The 20205-nt window shown below is 41.8% G+C and overlaps 1 protein-coding gene and 1 pseudogene across 1 annotated transcript in view; one reads left to right on the top strand and one right to left on the bottom strand.

Annotated features, from left to right (window-relative positions):
* Positions 1-2703: 2703 nt before the first annotated feature.
* Positions 2704-4377, bottom strand: LOC123807882 (annotated as a pseudogene).
* Positions 4378-8196: 3819 nt separating this feature from the next.
* Positions 8197-20205, top strand: part of GCH1 (GTP cyclohydrolase 1) — a 50909-nt gene continuing 38900 nt past the window's right edge. The window contains exon 1 of the mRNA XM_045822733.1: positions 8197-8665. Within this exon, the coding sequence (XP_045678689.1) occupies positions 8326-8665 (340 nt within the window). The 5' untranslated portion in view covers positions 8197-8325. The remainder of the gene's footprint in view (positions 8666-20205) is intronic.

Here is a 20205-nt window from a genome sequence, read left to right as displayed (position 1 = left end):
TGACACCCACCTACACTGGGCAGGGAGGGCAGTGTTCTTTAGTTGGTTCACCAACTCAAACACCAGTCTCTTCCAGAAACACTCTCAGAGACACACCCAGAAATAATGTTCTACCAGCCACTTGGGCATTCCTCAGACGTCACATTGACATAAAGAATTAACCATCAGTGAGAATTTGCTGTTTACCACCAGTAACATTTTTTTTTTAAACAATCCCTCTAAGGTTAAAAAAGCAATTATGAAAATTATGAAGAGGTTTGAGTTGTTGTTTGATTTTTTTTAATACTATGTTTCAGTTTAAATATTACTGAATCTTTTTTAGGAAAGATGAAGATTGTACCCATCTCCCTCTCCCCAATTCTTGGTTTTGTGTAATTGTATTATTATTCTTATAGTGACCAGGTTAATACTGTTCATGATCTGTTCTATGACAGTGATTCTCAAAGTTATTTAGTATTGACTTTATACTTTGTTTTTTTTTCGTAATCTTAACTGGAGGATACATTTTTATTGATTTGAGAGAGAGAGAAAGAGAGTGAGAGTAAGAGAGAGAGAAAGGGAGAGAGAGAAACATGGATGTACATTGATGTGGAGAGAAACATTAATTAGTTGCCTCCCATATGAGTCCTGACTGGGAATTGAACCTGCAACCTTTGATGTATAGGATGTCCCTTGAACCAACTGAGCCACCCTGCCAGGGTTACACTTAGCATTTTTATATTTAAATATTTGAAATTGGTTTTATATTTAAATGTTTACCATCACTTCTTCATTCTTAAGTTCTCTGTTTTGATTATCTCTTAATTAGCAGGTTCTCATATCAAGTGGTTTTCTCAATAAGGACTTAGAGGAGCTGTGTTTTCTAAGTTCATACATGTTTGAGATGGTATATCCCTCTACTTGAATGCTTTCTTGAGTGGGTATAACTTATTTTCCTTAAAGCTATAGAATTGTCTCCCCCTTTCCCCCAACCTTTTGGCAATGGATGTTGCTATGGAAAAACTGAAGGCTGTGCCCCTACTCCCAACCCCATTTAGGCAATTTGTTGTTTTGTTTTTTGTCTACATACTTGAAAAACTCTGTCCTTGAAGCTGTCTTTGTCCTTGGAGTTTATCCAGCCTGGTGTTATGCATTCTGTCTCAAACTTTTCTACAACAAATTGTTCTAGGAAACTGTACATATTTTTTTGCAAACTGTATTTTTAACTTTTTAAGAGAAATATTCTTTTTTTTAAGAATTTTATTTATTTATTTTCAGAGAGGGATGGGAGGGAGAGAGAGAGAGAGAGAGAGAGAGAGAGAGAGGGAGAGAAACATCAATGTGTGGTTGCTGGGGGTCATGGCCTGAAACCCAGGCATGTACCCTAACTGGGAATCGAACCTGCGACACTTTGGTTCGCAGCCTGTGCTCAATCCACTGAGCTACGCCAGCCAGGGCTAAGAGAAATATTCTTCTTTATTGATATATAATTCATATACCATAAAGGTCTTTTGAATTGTGCAGTTTAGTGGTTTTTATATTTTTAATTAAATTTATTGGGGTGACATTGATTAAAGTAGATTTTAGTATATTCACAAAGCTGTACAACCACCACCATTATCTAATTCCCGATATTTTCCATTGCCCCCCCCCCCTAAAAACCTATACCTATTAGTGGTCACTTCCTATTACCCATCTTGCCAGGCCCTGGCAACCACTAATCTACTTTCTGATTCCATGCATTTGCTTCTGGCATTTCATATATAGAATCGCACAATATATAGACTTGCATTTGGCCTTTTTCACTTAGTAGGATGTTTTCAAGGTTCATTCATGTTATAGGATATATTAATGCCTCATTTTTATAGCTGAGTAATATCCCAGTACACATATGTCTCATACCTTTTTTTTAATTTAATTTATTTTTAGAGAGAGGGGAAGAGAAGGAGAAAGAGAGGAGAGAAATATCAGTGTGTGGTTGCCTCTCATGCACCCCCTACTGGGGACCTGGCCCACAACCCAGGCCTGTGCCCTGACTGGGAATCAAACTGGAGACCCTTTGGTTCACAGGCCGGCACTCAATCCACTGAGCCACACCAGCCAGGGCGGTCTCATACCTTTTGTATCCTTGCATCACTTGGGTTGTTCCTGCTTTTTAGCTATTATGAATAATGGTGCTATGAACATTCATGTACAAGGTTTTGTGTGGACACATGTTTTTCATTACTCTTGAGTTCATAACTGTTTTGGGAACTCTATATTTAATGTTTTAAGGAACTGTCAGACTGTGTTCTAAAGCGGGTACACTCCTTTATACCCCAAGAAATTGGAAGTTTTCCAATTTCTTCACATCCTCAGAAACACTTTTTATTACCTACCTTTTAAACTAGTCATCCTAGTGAGTATGGGGTACAATAGTACTCATTCACACCCTGATTTATATTTCTCTGATGGCTAATGAAGTTGAGCATCTTTTCATATGCTTATTGGCCATGTGTATGTTTCTTTGAAGAAATGTCTGTGCAAATCCTTTGCCCATTTTTAAATTAGGTTATTGGCCTATTTATTACTATTTTTATTTTTTATATATTTCTCTTCTAAAGTAATAAACTGACATGCTAATTTTATTTTTAAAATTTACTCATAAAATAATGCTTAGTTGATTTAATGACTATGTTTTTATATATATAATTAAGTTGATCTCTTTAAAAAATCCTCTGAGAGTCAGTATATCCTCTGCTCATTTTCAGATAGAGCCTTTTTTGATGCTTCAATTTCATCCCCTATTTCAGCTTCAATTTCTGAAGTATCATATTCCCTCATCATATCAAACTCAAGCCACTGCTGACTACTTCTGAGCTTCTTTCATTTGCTCTTCAGTTAAAAAGATCAAATCTGATTCCTTTAATATTACACTTTGAATGCTCCCAGCACTTGAACCAGGGCTTAGACTTCATTTTTACTTTCAGCTGATTCACAGGAACTTCTTGGCTAGAATTTTTTACTATTGGCTTCCTATTAGTATCAAAAGTGCAGAATTCAGAAAGGGGATCTCCTAAGTATAGCAAGCTGTCATCCAGTCATTCCTCTAATTTGACCACTTGGATCGCATCCCTGGATTCTAAAGTTATAAAATTCAAAGCAAATCTCAACATCCTTCCTTTAATAGTATTCCTAAGGATACAAGGAACTCCAAGTCCTGCTCCTGATCTCTGGATGCAAATCCCCCCAGACTGGCAGGTTTTTCCATTGGCATGTGGGTCAGCCATAGTAACACAAAGAGTGCTTCCAACAGAGAACTCTGGAATGTGGAATACTTTTCTCCTTTCCTAACATATCTTTTCTTTCTACTTGAAATTTTGAGGATTCAAGAACCTGGTTTCCTGGCACAGGGGGAGGCGCCTGTCCACAGTGACTGGTTCTGGAGGTGGTGTGGACACTGGGAAGGTCCAGTGCTCTGCTGCTGGCCTGGCCTGCACGCCCCCCGCACCCCAGCCTGGCTCTGAGCACCTTCTATACCCTGACTCCCAAGCCTTGCTCTACTTATGGCTGATCTATTTATTATTTAGTTGTAAGGGTTCTTTGTATATTCCAGATACTAATCCACATCAGATATATAATTTGCAAATATCTTCTTCCAGTCTGTAGCTTGTCTTTTTCCTTTTTGAGTATCCTTTGAAGCACAACAGTTTTTAATTTTTGTAAAATCTATCTAGTTTTTACTTTGTTGCTTCCATTTTTGGTGTTATTCTAAGAAATCTAATGGCCTAATCCAAGGTCATGAAGATTTATGCCTATGTTTTCTTCTGAAGCTTATAATTTTTGTGCTTACATTTAGGTCTTTAACCTATTTAATTTTTGTATGTGGTGTGAGTTAGAGATCCAGCTTCTTTCTTTTGCATGTTGGTGTCCAGCTGTCCTAGTTCCATTTGTTGAAAAGAGTCTTCTTTACCCCACTGAATTGTCTTTAGCCCATTGATTTTACCCTTGATGTAAATCAACTGAACATAAATATAAAGGCTTATTTCTGGTAGAGAAATATGCTTATATGTTGACTACATCCTCTCATTTGTTGAGTTCCCTACCTCAGGAACTCTAATTATTGTTATGCTAGGTCCTCTTTGTCTTTTCTAATAGCTTTCATCTTCCTCCTATTGTACATTCATTGTGATGCCTAACTTCATATCAGCAATTGAATTTTCAACAGGGTCTATTTTGTACATGCTTCTTTTTTTTTACTGTTTTCTTTTTTTATTAGAAATCGAACATTGTTATTTCTCTTTTTTATTAAATTTTATTTGAACTGTTGTTGCAGTACAATTTTCTATCTTTTACTCCCATCCCAACCCACTCACCCAACCCTCCCCTCCTCCCTCCCATTTCCACCCACCTGTACATGCTTCTAATTAATTCCATAATAATAATGACCCTCAATTTGTTTCCTTAGATCTGTAACTCCTTTTGCAATTCTATTATTATCCTGGTTTTTGTCTTATTGAATCCATGTTTTTATTAAGTTGTTCTGTAGCAGAAAGCATTTGTGAGGAATTTTCTTCGGTTCCATGAGCCTTATTTGCTGCTGTGTTGGCTTCCTTTTCTTTATATCATCCACATGCAGTATTATTTCCCCCTTTTGTTTGCTTTCGTGTGTTTGGCTGTTGTGTGTTTGCACAGTTGCCAGGCTGTTTCTCTCCCTTCTGTCCATGCCTAATGTTACTGAGGTTGACTTCTTTGTGTCTCCCATTATAGTGACGCCAAACTGCAGCAAACCGACTCCGCTACAGTTTGCAGCTTGAGCGGTCTGTGTTCTATGCCTTCTTCTGTGAGGAATTGTGGAGGTTAGGACAGCATTCAGCTGTTGAAGTGTGTACTCTCCATTAGTGCCTGTCTTATTAGCATCTTCTCATTCTTCTGAGATGGCATTAAACATCCTCCACCAGTGACATGCAACTATTTGGGGCATGTCTACTCTTAGGAGGTGTCTTTGCACAGTTTCTTCAGCTCCATATGGAGCCCTTGAGTCTTCCCTTCCATCTCACAAAGTAAGCTCAGTGTTCACATTCTTTCATTTTCTCTCTAAAGGTTCTTCCATTCCCCTAGTCAGAAAAGAATAAAGGTCCGGGCCTCCGTCCAATTTCCTACATTTGGGGGTTTAGTGAGACACTGACTCCACAGTCCTGCTTCTGGAAGTTAGGAGTGGGATAAGGATACTTCTCTTGTGTACCTTTCCACCTTGATCCAGAATCTCCTCCAAAGTTTGAATTTCAAATATCAAACCTTCACCAAGTCCATTTAAAGAAATTTGCTTTTTTCCAATTACCATTGCCAAATGCCTAATGTTAGTTTACCTGTTACCCTTGACAAGTGACTATATCTTTGTAGTCCTCCAGTATTCAATCTCTGAAGCTATGCATCTCACTTACCTGCTTCTCTATTACAACCTTAGAAATGGAAAAAATAAAAAAAAAATCTTTGGTGTTTTGGTAGAGGGCAATTCCCAGTTTGGGTCCAAGGCCATAATGGGTGACATACTGGGCTAGAATCATAGATGCTGTCACAAACCCTGGCTGTGAATGCCCACATCTTGACTTTTGAACCATTTTATGCTAATAAATTCTGCGGAACATGTCCCTGTTCTTTTAGTGTATTCCTCCTTTTCCTCTTTTCTCTACTTATAACTACCAAACTACTTATATTTCATTGTTGAGCCGTTTAAATAATGTTGATGATTTTAAAGCTTCCTTACATTTAGCTAGAAGACATCGCCTCCATTTTACAAGTAAATATGTTCTAGAACACATCCAGAAACTTTGTATTGACAATTGGCAACAAATGTGCTGATGCTTCAGTGGCAGTGTTTAGAAGAAAATGTTAATTTTTAGAGTAAAATTTCCATTAGAAATTGTCTTTGGGAAGTATGATATTAATTAATGTTTACAAATGTTTTTAAAAGAAGGCAAAAAGTAAACCTTTACTGAAAGCATCCCCATTAAATCCCTTCATTTTTTAAAGTAACTTACTTGGTATCTTTGTTCTCATTTGTTAAAAACAGACCATCCTTTAATGTTGTTTCCAACTATGGTTGAAATAGTGGACAGTGGGCAATGCAGTTAAAGGGGGGAAATGTCAATGGAAAAAAAAAAAGCATATAATAAGCTGGGAATCATCCTGCCTGGTTTCAGAAGCTGTGACCCCTCGTGGCTAAGGCTGAGTAAAAAGACCTTGGAACCATAAGCCACTTAGAAGACACAGCTTATTTTCCTTGTAGGGGCACTGCCTCTGCCCCCTTTCACCTCACGCTGCTTGACCCTGGGGCGGATGGCTGGTTAGCCAATGATGGGTAAGATTCCTCAAGGGAGGGATGACCTAAGACAGGCATGGTCATGATGGGGCCCTCAGGAAAGGACTTGAGGGGGCCATAGGAAAAGGAGGTGATGGACCCTCACTCCTTGGCTTTAAAGTAGCCTGAGTCCTTGGGTCTGCCTTCTGTCTGTCAGAAGTCTTCTAATCTCTTGGCTGCCTTACTTCCCCTGTCTGATTTAAGCCTTAAACAATGCCTTAAGCTTGAAACAATGCTGGAGGTGGGTGCGGCCTTGTGCTGGAAAGGGCGGGTTCTCTAGGGCTATCAGGCCTAAGAAAGAATGCATAAAATCCTACGAAACCTACTTTGGGAACACCCTCAATTTGAACGATAAGGGTCCAAGCATGAAATGAGTTTGTTCCCCAAAGTTTTATGGCCCTTTAGCTATCTGATCCTGACTCAAAATAAGCCCTCAGAGTTCTTTGAATGTTATCTATTGTTCAATCACTTCTGCCTGACAATGACTGATGAAATTTACATATACACCCTGTATTCCTATGTGAATTAAACCCAATAAAGGTCAAGGTCCGAGCGCTATCCCCTTTAGAGAGTGCCTGAGTGGTCCCTTTTCTTCCATAGGACATCGGTGGTCCGTGTGAATTTTTTTCATCTCTTCCACAATGCTGCAGACACTGAGGGCCAGTGTCTGCATCAACAATAAATATTAGGAGAGTGACAAAGAGACTTTCCAAAGCATGTTTATATTTCATGATTTATGTGACTTGGTATTTAACGTATATAGAAATTAAATAACTGTCTTTTAAAAACCCATTTACATGAATATTTCTTCTATTTTAGATTAAAGATGCGTAAGAGACCAGTCAATTTCCATATTTCTGTCCTTAGTGTTTAGAACAGACCTATGCCTGGAGCAGACATTCAATGAATACTTACAATGACGGAGCTACTTTATTAGTATAGAGTAATTCTGGGGACTTCCCTCCTGATTCATCTGATCATAAGCCTTGTAATACTTTATACATCAGAAAATCAGCATTAGAAACTCTCTGGAGCAAATCATAAGATAATTTGATACATGGTTTAAAACTCACTTTTGACCCTGGTGTGGTAGCTCATTTGTTTAGAGCCATGTCCTTATGGCCAAGGTTCAATCCAGGTCAGGGCATATACAAGAATCAACCAATGAATACATAAATAAGTGGAACAAAAGATTCATGTAAAAATAAATAAAAAATAAATAAAACCCCTCACTATTGGCCTTATGAAATAATCCCTCAAGTAAGGGGAAAAAAGCCCATTTTTAAGTCTTAAAACAGTAAAAGCAGATGTCACTGGTTAAGACTTCGGTTGATCAATGACGTTTTGCAATTTTTATCAACATCAGAAGGAAGAACCTTAGTTTCGCTTGCAAGTCAATTTCCCCAGGGTCAAAGTTCTGGCCACCAGAAATACCGTCATCCTAAATATTGGGAGTCACTTAGGAATACTTGGTGTAACACTGCCTCTGAAACTGGCCAGAGGGTGCGCCGCCCATATTTTAAACTAACGAAAGCACGAGTTTCAAGTCATACTATTTTCCGTGCCTCTCCCCGGCGAGGTTCCAGCTCCGTCTGGAGCCTCGGCACCTTTCGGATTCCGTTTGTCCCGCAACAACTCAGGGAGGCTGATCCCACTCCGCTCCACTGGTGCCGAAAGCGCTCCGGCGCAGCCCGCCGCACTGCCGCAGACTCACGTCCTCCCGGGAGCGCGCCCCACCGAGCCCCTGGCCTCCCCCGGGCCGGGCCCGGGGCGGGGCGAGGCCCGTGACGCAAGGCCGCATCCACCAATCGGAACGCCCCGTGGCGCCAGCCGAGCCTCTAGCCCATAAAAAAGAGGTCCGGGCCGCACTTGTCACATTTCTCCTACCAGTCGCCTACAGTCTTCTAGTTTCTCCCACCACAGCCCTTTGCCCGCGGCGTCCGGCGAAGTTTAATCGCAGCCCCTGAAACCTACTAAGGTTCCTGCCCAGTGGCAGCGGCGGGTCCATGGAGAAAGGCCCGGCGCGAGCGCCGGCACAGCCGCGGGACCCCAGGTACAGCAATGGGTGCCTGGAGGGGGAGCCGCCGCGGCCCGGGCCGAGCCGACTCGCGGAAAAGTCGCCGCGGCCGGAGACCAAGAGAGCCCAGCTGGCGGACAACTGGAAAGGCGAGCGGCCCCGCACCGAGGAGGATAACGAGCTGAACCTCACCAACCTGGCAGCCGCCTACTCGTCTATCCTGCGCTCGCTGGGTGAAGACCCCCAGCGACAGGGGCTGCTTAAGACGCCCTGGAGGGCGGCCATGGCCATGCAGTTCTTCACCAAGGGTTACCAGGAGACCATCTCAGGTCAGTGATCCCGCTGGTCCCGTGGGCGCGGGCTGCTTCCACCTGCTGGGAGCCGGGAGGTGGCTGCAGGAAGAGCGCGCGGGCTCCGGGAAGTTTCGACTTGGCTCACTCTTGGCAGAGGGAGGCAAGTGCTGCACCTTCTGAATTCCCCCTATCCCCCGGCCCTGGCCCTACTGCCCGCCAAGGCAAGGCCTGCGTGGGACGCATTTCGAGCGCTCTGAGCGGGAGCGGCCTCTCTACCTGGGTAACCGCGGTAGTCGCCCTCGAGGAGTCCCCCTGCTCCCAGCACGCAGCCTTGGGGCTGGCGAGACTGCGGCCACTGAGTTGCCCAGGGCAGGATGCCTGAGGCAACTGCTGAACCCATGGTGAGGATCACATGGGCGCTTGAGGAAGTGACTGCTTCCTAAGTCGTCTCTTCTCTTGAGGTCTCGTCTTTGGCTTTGTGCGTTTGGAGTGCCAGGGGCGATCCTTCACCGCGAACTCGGGGGACCTTCACTCTCCCTGACTTGCCAGGCACCCCGGGCTTCGGAAAGTTGCAATTGTCTTTGCTCCACATCGAATTCACTTTAGCTTAGGACTCTTCCAGAATTTGGTACAGCTCTGGGCACAGGCTTCCCGGAGTTTGAGGTGTGAGGTTTCTGGGGCTAATTTGCTGCTTAAAGCTGTGGTCCAGTGCTCAGTTGGTTAGAGCGACGTCCTGATAGCCTAGGTTCAATCCATGTCAATAAAGCAATAAAGTGGGAGTCAGGGATGTTTGCTGAACTCTGGGACACTGAGTCGAGACGCTCTGTCACCCTTCCCACATACACTCCAAATAAACCCGGTTGGCCCAGTGCTACCACTCAGGGTCAAGCTTTCATCTAGGACAAGGGGAAGCAGGGGGCTGGGAATGGAGAGGAAGTAGGAAATGACTGAATCTGACTTGTACAGCTGGGACCAAAGGATATTCTTCAGATTCTGTAGTTCACATCTTCACATCTTTGGTGCCTTGTGGTGACATTTATTTTTTTGGCCTTAGAAGCCTTCTGTTATTGCTCAAAGAATAAAAGCGGTGCTTTGAAAGGTAACTTCCCTGCCACTGTTATTTCCCTGATGGACTATCTGGCAAGTCCTGAAGAAGTCTTGAGAAGAACAAAGTTATTTTTGCCCAGTCTTCCACACCCCAAAGGAAGGGTGGTAAAGCAGAGTATGAGAAGGGTGAGGCCCAAAAAGGAAATTATACTACACCCTAAAGCCAAGAATGTGTCCAAGTTCACTTGTTTAATCCCTTAATGATAAAAGTTTAGAGCTTCGTAAGCAGAATTTCAAATGTAAAGACTGAAGAGTAAACATTCTTTATTTGATGAAAATGCTACTTTTTGGTGATATTCCATGACTAAAGAAGGAATGACTAAAGAAAAAACAGCTTCATAGATTAACGAAGCTTGCTCATTCTGCCTCTTGTGGACAGTGATAGCCCTGTCCTCCCTGCACTGGTCAGGCCTTGGGAATCTTGCCCCAATAGATTTCACAAGAGAGGGATTTCTGACCCCCTATAGGTCACAGAATTTCCTTTAAGTGGCTCAGATGTTTTCCAAAGAAATGGTTAGCAGAAGTTTGTCTGCTGAGCCACAGGACTAATGACACCAAAGAACACTTCATTCTACCTTAGAAAACTGCTTTAGTCAAGTTTAACTTTCTTCTTTAAAAAGTCTATGGACTGTCCTGGCTGTGTGGCTCCGTTGATTGGAGTGATGTCCTGTGCACCAAAAGGCTGTGGGATCAATCCCGATCAAGGCACATTTTCTAGGTTGTGGGTTCTATCCCCAGTTGGGGTGTGTATGGGAGGCAACTGATGGATGTTTCTCTTTCACATCTCTCTCTCCTTCACCCTCCCTTCCTCCCGCTCTAAAATCAATAATTGTATCCTTGGATGAGGAATTAAAAAGTCTGTAGACCTAGAGACAGAAAGCAGATTAGGGGTTGCCAGGGCCTTGGGAAGAGGGTGGAATGGGTACAAGTTTCCTTTTGGGGTGTTAAATGTCCTGGGACTAGAGAGTGGTGAAGGTTGCAATACCACTGAATCGCACACTTTAAATGGTTAAAATGATGAATTTTAGGTACATGTTACCACAATGAAAAAGTCCACAGACCATTTAAGAATTATTAGTAGCCATTAACTGAATACTTTCTGTGCTATAAGTGCTTCATGTGGATGATCTTGGTTAATCTCAATTTTAAGACAACACTGTTCTTTTATACCCGTGACAGGGAAACTGCGGCACAGAGTCTGATAGGTTCGTGGTAGGGCTGGTGATTGAATCCAGGCAGGCCAAAGGCAGAACTCTTAGCCACTTCCTTACGTTGCTACTTAGAGAGATATATCAGGGTATCTTATCCTTTCAAACTGAGTTGCCACCTAATAGTTGGGTTATCAGCACCAAAAAAAAAAAAAAAAAAAAGGTGGAGTAGAACGGAGATCAGTCTATCCCATGTAAAAAGGGTAGATGTTTCGAGGAACTTCTGTGGAGGTTTTATAGGTGTAACTTTCTGGTGTGTAGTGACCCAATGTAAAATGTATTTCTTACCATAGGTTGTGATCAAAAGTTTGAAAGCCTCTACCTAGCAGATTACACTTAAGGATTTAATATTGATTTCTTAGAGGTACACAGTTAAAGAGAAGACAGAGAGGATGAGGATGTGCTGAACCTTAAAGAAATAAACCTGAAATGGTGGGGGTCGAAGACTTGCACCAACCCCAGTGGGAGAGAGAAGGAGGGAGACCTTAGATCTGTGGGAGGCGGAGCAGAGAGTGAAGGGAAGATGGTCCTGCACAGTCACTGATTTTTCACCTCTTCAGAAGAGAGCGGATGGATGCCTGTGACTGCACAGATTGTTTTGAACAGAAACAAATTTCTTTGAAACAACCACATTTCTGTTATTGTAAACAAGATAACATATCTTTTTATATCAATTCTTGCTTAATAGTGTTGCCTGAGTGTTATAAAAAGTAAATAACTTGGCACTTTACATTTCCCAGGTTATTATTTTTTCAGTTTCTCCTGAGTGGGTTGATAGTAACTTCTGCTCTTCTGGGGAGCGTGCTGGTTCCCCCTGTGCTGTAGCTTTTCTTCAAAGGTGCCTGGTGCACCTTCCCTCACTGCCCACTGTGTGCTTGGTCGTGGGGCTCACTGCTCTCCCGGTTACTCTTCACCACGGGGCTGTGGCGTGTGGGCTGGGAGGGAAGCTAGAAGAGGCAGTCACCTGCCCGGAAACTGACTGTCCTTTGAATCTAGCATCACAGGGCGATCCTTGGATCAGCTCTTTTTTTTCCCTTTTTAGAGAATTTTTATGAGTTTATTGTTGCTCGTGGGTCCCCGGCCAGCAGTGACCATGGAATGCTGTGGATGGCTTGACAATAAACACTCGAGAAAAAACACATGCACAGAGACAGACTAGTTTCTGTGGAGAAGTAGGGATGAAATGGCCACCCCCCCCCCCCAGTGGGGAGCACGCTGATTTACCATCCATACCTGCTTTTATTGGGCTCACTTTGCATAATTCAGGTAAAGTACAGTACTCATTAGGGGGAAGTAAGGAACCATAGAAAACAAAGAACTCTGAGGGTCTATTTTGAGTCGGGGTCAAAGAGCTGTAAGACTGAGGAACAAACTAACTTCCTCCTAAGACCCTTCTCATTCAACTGAGAGCATTCTAAACAAAGAAGATTTCACAGTAATTTACATATTCTTTCTTAGGCCTGATCACCCAGGGAATCTGCCCTTTTCAGCACAGAGCTGCACCACCCTGTCATTGTTTCAGGCTTAGGTGGATCAAGGGAACTAAGGCAACCAAGAGATAAGGAGGTTTTCTCTCAGAAGCTGAGAACTCAGGCTATGTCAAAGCCAAGGAGCGCGGGTCCATCACCCCCTTTTGCTGCAGCCCCCCAAGTCCTTCTTTTGGGGGGCCTCCCAAAGTGATTGTGCCTGTCTTAGGTCGTTCCCCCCTTGGGGAATCTTACCCGTCTTTGGCTAACCGACCAAGCTTTTTGGGGGTTCAGTTATGAATAAAGCAGCAGAAGCAGTATTCCTGCCAGGGAGATAAGCTTTTGTCTCCTTGCTGGCTTACGGTTCCAAGGGTGTTCCCTTAGCCTTAGCCTAGGTGGGGGTTTCAGCTTCTGATACCAGTCAGGGTGGTTCCCAACAGTTTATTTAAGCCGAATTAATGACAATTGCTAGGAAGCAAAATCTCAATGAATTGAGAAAATTCTCCAGAGAATGGCAGTTTTGAAGCTTATTTTATACATTAAAATCAAAGGAAGAGATAAAGAGGGTTACATGAAATCCATTGGTGGTAGGTTAAGGGATAGGACAAAGCAAAGTGAGGAAATCTCTGGGACTGAATAAAAAGTAAAATGGAGAAACATATACAAGGGGGGACCCAAACAACCTAAAATTATTTATAAAAATTTGTGTATTTATTTATTCTTACATGCTTAAACTTCAGTCACCTTCAAAGTACTCTCCATTTGATGCAATACACCTATTGAGACACTTTTTCCACTGTTCAAAACAGTTTTTGAACTTGTCAATTTTGATACCTTTTAGTGTTTCTGCCATTTTTTGTTTCACCTCTTCCACATTGGAAAAATGTTTCCCTTTGAGGATGTTTTCATCCAGGGAAACAAAAGAAAACGTCACTCAGGGGGCAAGTTCGGTGAACAGGGAGGGTGGGATACAGGGGTCATACTGTTTTTGGTCAAAAACTGCCTAACACTCAGCACACTGTAAGCAGGTGTGCTCGTAAGTCACCCACTGTGAAATGGGCAAATATGTTGAGTCTTCAAAAAAAAAAAAACTTCACTAAAGCTGAATGCAGCCTCTCAGAACAATGCCAGCTGGTGCACTGATACAGATGGGTTCCTAAAACATTCACCTAGCGGGGAAAGCCTGTACTATAAGGGATAGTATCTCTGCCCACCAGAAGATAGTTCCGGTGTGTTTTTTTTGTTGTTTTTTGCCCTCCCTCCTTGTACTCTTTTACATTGGTGGGTACAGGATAGTTAACAATGAACATTCACATCACATGGAGATGGGGTGTGGGGAACACAGTAACATTGAGGGGCTCTGTGGTCTGTGCCCTGGTGCAGTGGGTGTGCCCTGACAGGCCCGGAAAAAATTACTCTGATTTTTCAAAACTATGTTAATCTTAGGTGTAAGAAAACAATAGACAAGCTTTAGGTAAATACTCACATTGGCCTTTGTCAAGGAAGCTACAGGCATACAATACGATTACTTGCCTTGACCCATTTTTAATTAGGAATAGTTGTTTCAGACCATCCTATGTGGTTGTTTTCAGTCTTGGGGTTTCTAAGGCCCACCATGCAGGCCTCCCCTGAGCTTGTCAGGCTTAGTGTGTGGCCCCCTCTTATCTGTACTTCCCCTTTTGGTTGTAAACCAGTCTGAAGGATGCATTAATGACCTACCTTTTGGTTTCCCACAGGTCTAGGAAGGCTCTTTCCTAGGAAATCTTACTGGCATCATTTGTCTTGCTGAAATGGTGGTCCATTGGGGATGTGGTACAACCATAACCTTGGATGGAAGTCAGGCTGAATTTTTCTCAAAAGTCAAAGGCAGGTAAAATGGAAGGCATTCATGGTCCAGCTCATATTACTCTTTTGCTGTTCCATTGCAGCTTATTTTTATTTTTTAAAATTTTTAAAGATTTTATTTATTTTTAGAAAGAGGGGAAGAGAGGGAGAGAAACATCAATGTGTAGTTGAGTCTCATGTGGCCCGAAACACAGGCGTGTGCCCTGACTGAGAATCGAACTGGTAACCCTTTGGTTTGCAACCCGTGCTCAATCCATTGAGCCATACCAGCCAGGGCCCACTGCAGTTTAGCCTTTCACCTACCTGTTTTAGTAGCTATTGGTGATTACCCAAATCCAGTACTTATTAGAAGTTGCAAAATAATGACTTTTCATTCTTTAATTCTTTCTGAATTTATTAACTGGGGTTCTATAAAGAAGGTATATGGGAATTCTTTAGGCTTTCTTTGCAAGGATTTGATGAGTTTAAAACTATTTAAAATAAAGCTTAAAATATGTAAGGTTTTATATTTTTAATACTAATTCTGTAGGAAAGATCTACCTAATTTTGACTCAATCTAGAAGCCATAAAATAAAATTATTGTAACTTTCACTATATATAAAAACTGAGTTTTCATGTGTCAAATACCAACAAAAATTAAGTCAAGGGACAAACTGGGAAGAAATATTTCCACTCATATAGTGCACAACAGGATGCTAAAAAGATGCTGGAAATCAATGTGAGGAAAAGGCCCAAACCACCACTGAAACATTGGCAAGACAGATTAACAGTTCACGGGAAAGGAAATAGGAAGGACTCAAACACACAGAAAGATGCTTGACCTTACTGTCAATAAGAAATGCACACAGACCCCCAAGCTACATTTTTTTCCTTTTTTTTTTAGATTGGCAAATGCAGATACTGCATTAAGTTATTAGAGTTACAGGGAAACAAATATCGCTGTTGAGAATGTAACTGTCTTCATGGAGGATTATTTGGCAGCATCTGTCTGATACAAACTGATATTTCCTACTTGAAAAGCCTGCCTCTGGGAATTTATCTTATGTAGATACTTGCCTCCATGAAATGATGTATGCTCGAGGTTAGTTACTGCAGCCTTGAATGGAGGCAACCTAAATGTCCAGTCCCTTAGAATGAGGAGCTACACACACTTTGTAGGGAAGGGGGATAGGTGTGTGGAGACAAATATTTCCATTGGCCTTAAGAGGATACAGTTATTTAAACAAATTATGTTGGCCTGGAGGGTACACAGTTACATGTCACTAGGAATATGAACTGGGCAGATGGCAGACAAAGAAGGAGCAAGACTTTCCACAGTATTTTCAGTTTTTGATTTTTGAAGTATGTGCATGTATTTACAAATAGAAAAATCAGTGTTTTGACAAAGTTGTTTCAAATCTAGGAGTAAAAGAAATACAACTCATCCTAATAGTGAGCCAGCAAGAACAACCTGGTTACTGAAAATCCTTACCCTGAAATTAGAGAAAAATAGGTTGACAACATTCCTATGTTCGCAAAGTTGATCATCATTGTGATCTTTAGTACATATAGGAGCCTGAGTTTGTGCATGACCTTGCCACTTGATAATGTGTATAGTTACTGGCATGTCTCTAAACTTGATTATCATTTTCCCTTTTTTGTGAAGAGTGGTAATACTTGCTTTGCCTGGACTCTTACAAGAAATAAGAAGGCATACAAAAAATCACATGCTGCTTGATATATTCCTTTCTTTAGTGAGAAAGAACTGTGGGATCAGATTAATTGGAAAGTGTTTTAAGGATGTGGGACACTTTGGAGCCTGAGCCACCATGTAGAAAGTCCAGTTACTCTGAGGGTGCCATGCTGGGAAGATGCTCTACCACATGGAGAAGCCACATGTGGGTGTTTTGCCTGATTGCTTTAGCTGAGGTTCCACCTGACAGGTGGCATCAAGCTCTAGACGTGTGAGTAAAGACTCCTCCAGGTGATTCCAGTCCACAGCTGACTTGTTGTCCCCACTGAGGGCCCAGACACTGGAGTAGAGGCCAGGCATATATATGCCCTGTGCCGTGTGTGAATTCCTGATGGACAGAGTACGAGGACATCATAAAACAGTTGTACACCACTAAACTCTGAGGTGTTTTGTTATGCACTGAAAGCAACTAGACAGATTTGCAAATATGGATGGTTGGGATTTACATGTGCACAGAGGAAAAGGGAGTGCCTTAAACAGGCCAAGAGATGGCATGATGGTTTAAGGCTAGAGATTTAGATTTGTGAGTGATAAAGCTGACAGTGAAGCCAGGAGTGAGAGGAGGAGGTAGGTCTAAGCTTCAGGAAATGTCTGCATTCAGATAGTAAGAAGAGAGAAGCAGCAGCAGAGACAGTCCCAGGGGGTATGAGATGCAGGAGGTCCAAGGGTGTAAGTGTTGACAAAATTGATTTAAAAAGAGACAAAGAACAAGAGGAAGAGGTATGAGATAGTAGACTTGAGCCAGAATGCCTGGCTTCAGATCCTGTCACAGCTGTGCCTCAATGGCCTCATCTGTAAAATGGGGCCGTTAATGGTACAGTACCTATCCATCTTATAGGGTTATTGTGAGGATTAAATGAATTCATACACATAAAGTGCTAAGAGAAATTCCCGGCATGTATGAAGTGCTATAGATATTTCTACGTGTTAGCAGTGAGTACTAGATCTGACTTGAAGGTAATGTTAGTAGTTTCGATACTTAAAGTGGCCACAAGTCAAATTGTAGGCCGTTAGGGAGTGATTTAACAAATTATAGGACACAAAATTTTTGAGGTATTTTTCCTGTCCGGATCAAGTGAGTTCCCCCTTGGTGTTTTAAGGTGGCGACATGCTGGGTGCCGGTTAACAAAAGCCTTAGGTGTCAGAAGAGTGTGGGAACCACCTGTCTGGAAAGGCAGGCCAGGTTGTACACATGTGACCTCATGTGGTCCTCCTGTCAACTTGGAGTTCATTCACACTTGCATGAGGTGGAAACTGAGGAAGCTCAGGTTAACTCACTTGCCGGATGTCACGGTGCGGAACTCAGGCGTGTGTGACCAGCATCCCTGTTCCGACAGGGATCATGCCCCCTCAGGTTTTAGGTGCCTGTGTTAGACTTTCATGTGAAGAACCAAGTAATATGTAAGAATCATAAGACATAGGAATTTTGCTTTTCTTTTTAAATTCTAGCAAAGAGAAAGCCAAGTAGTTTCATTTTGAGGCATTTCTTCACATCCTTACTTAAAGATATTTCACAAAGTTTTTGATAAGAGGAATTCATGTATGATTGCAAAACAATTTAGCTAAATTGCATTCAGTTGTAAGGTAGATTAATAACTAACAAACCTTTCCCATACTCTTGAGGGAGATAATTGAAAGCCAAAATTTTATATGTTTTGTCTAAGCACATATAATTAGGTTGTGGTCATTTATACTTTATAAATGAAAATCTGTTTGGAAACTTCAGTTCCATTTTAAATATGTTTTTAGGACTTGTACTTTTTGTTAATGCAATTATAAATTCTTATTTCCCTTCATTTAAAGTAATGTTACCTTTAACTACAGTTGTAGATATATTTCAGAGATACACATTTATTTTAACTTTTGAACAATTAGGCAAACATAATACAACATAATTAAGTTCCATCAGTGCTAACGTATCTGAATTGTGTTCCCTACTGTGTATTTGCAATTGTGTCAAAGTGCACGTAGATGAAAGTTGTGTATTCTTTGTTAGCTTTTTATTGTGGCAAAATGCATGTAACAGGAAATTTACCATTTTTAAATGGTTTATTGGCATTAAGTATGTTCACATTGTTGTGCAGCCATCACCACTATCCATCTCCAGAAGCTTTTCATCGTCTCAGACCTAAACTCATTAACCAATAACACCCTATTCTCCTTTCCTCCTAGCCCTTGGTGTCCACGGTTCTACTTTCCGTATGCATTTGATGATTCTAGGTACCTCATATGAGTGGAAATGTGCCATATTGGTCCTTCATGACTGGCTTATTTCACTTAGCGTAATGTCTTCAAGGTTTCATTTTGAAATTAGAAGAGACCTGTTTGGTCCTTGTAGAGACCATAATTTATTCTTTAGAATGTTGCATATGTATGACCCTCACCCAAAGATATGTTTATTGATTTGAGAGAGAAATATCGGTGTGAGAGAGAAATATCAGTTGGTTGCCTCCCATATGTACCCCAACCAGGTTCAAACTTGCAACCTAGATTTGTGCTGTGACTGGGAATCAGACGTACAGCCTTTTGGGGTATGAGACGACACTCCAACCAATTGACCCACACAGCTGGGTCAAATGTTGTATATTCTTAAATTTACATCTATTGTATTTTTATTTCCTTATTTTAAGAAATCCTTAGAATTGAAGATGTACTAACTGTGTGTGTTTATCAGACACCAGCTCTATGAGTGACCCTGTGCCAGCTATTGAAGGGGAAACAAAGGCCGCTGGCCAGGTCTTGGCCTTCGAGGAGCCTGTGGTCTGTGCTAGCAGGGACCAGAAGTCTCTGCCAGAAAGACTTGAATCCAAAGACGACTATGGAAAAGGTAGTTTTTGAGCTGAACGTAGAAGGAAAAAAAATTTTTTTAACAGAAATAGTCCATGTTGGTTTAGAGAAGATTCTGGTCTAAGTGTTCTGGAATAAAAAGAATACATTAATATTCATAGTTGTCTGTATCATAAAGTTAAAATTAAATGGAGCTTTCAAAAGCAATTAGTTTTATTTTAAACTTTTTAAAGATCAGCATGGAAGGCATTAGGGCTGGCTTCTTTCTCTGATGTTTTAAAGCCCATTCTGGCCAGTTAGCCTTTCTAATGAACTTTAATTGAACACACATTGCCAGTTGGCTGAGCAATCTGGGCCCTTGTTTCATCTGAGAGTCTTTTTTTTCTTGTTAATCCCCTTGGTTGTTCTTGCTCTAAATCTTAACTCTTGTACTTCCAGCATCTTTAGACTATCTTATCTTCTTTTGTTCTGCCTCTTAATCACCTCTCCCCTAAAGACAGTGACTTCTCAACTGGCTGCCTTGCCTCCTAGCTTCTCCTAGCTTCTCCTGCTTCAATCCTTGGTGCCAATCTGATTTTACTAAAATTGAGTAGTTCACTTCCTTTGAAAACACTTGACTGAGTTTCTCTCGTCTTTCCTCACTGTGGCTGTGAAGTTTTATTATCTTCCAGCCCCTTGCCTGCCTTTTTTTCCTGTTTTCCCACCACCATCTCTTCACTGGGGCAGTTTAGTACTTTAGTGCATGGTGTCTTGAAACACCACTGTCTCATCCCCACACTGGAGCTGCAGGCTGAAGCAGAAGTCCTACCTGAGGCTGTTCTGCAATATTTGGTCTTCATTATCTGCTCTCTTCCTCTAATCTTTCTGTGCTCTTTTTGTGTTTGGGTTGCTAACCTTGAGAGAATCCTCCCTCCCCCAACTCCTCAACAGGTACTGCCTATCTAGAGTTCTGTGAACAGGTTTAGGTGAAGAAATTGGCTCTTCATAGGTTCTGGTCCATATGCTGTTTAAGTGAAGAAGTCTTCCAAGAGCACATGGCTCATGCCGTGAGGCCTGATGTGTTTTATGTACATGTATTAGTTTTTATTTGCTCTAACTAGGAATCAGAGCCCAGTTCAACAGAAGCCATTGGCAAATGCCCCAAACAATGCATTCCTCCCTGAAATAGCTTCAAATACAATGATACCTATAGTATAGTTTATGCACGTGTAGTAAGATGTTTATGTGCAGTGTTGAAGGCATTGAGTGCTGCATTTCAACTGAGAGGCTGTAAACTCAGTGAGGACCTTGCTGAACTCCAGATTACTTTCAGGTAGAGCTGCTGTAGCTTATACCTCTTTAACTGACCGCCCATTCAAAATACAAGTGCCTCTGTGAGGGCACAGGTAACCATGGAGGTGTGCCACTCTGAATGCCCACCAGAAACAATTT

This window comes from Phyllostomus hastatus, unplaced genomic scaffold (assembly GCF_019186645.2).
Source record: "Phyllostomus hastatus isolate PE091 unplaced genomic scaffold, TTU_PhHast_1.1 phas_scaffold_501, whole genome shotgun sequence".
In the NCBI taxonomy this organism is placed as follows: Eukaryota; Metazoa; Chordata; class Mammalia; order Chiroptera; family Phyllostomidae; genus Phyllostomus; species Phyllostomus hastatus.
This window is presented reverse-complemented; position numbering and strand designations above follow the sequence as displayed.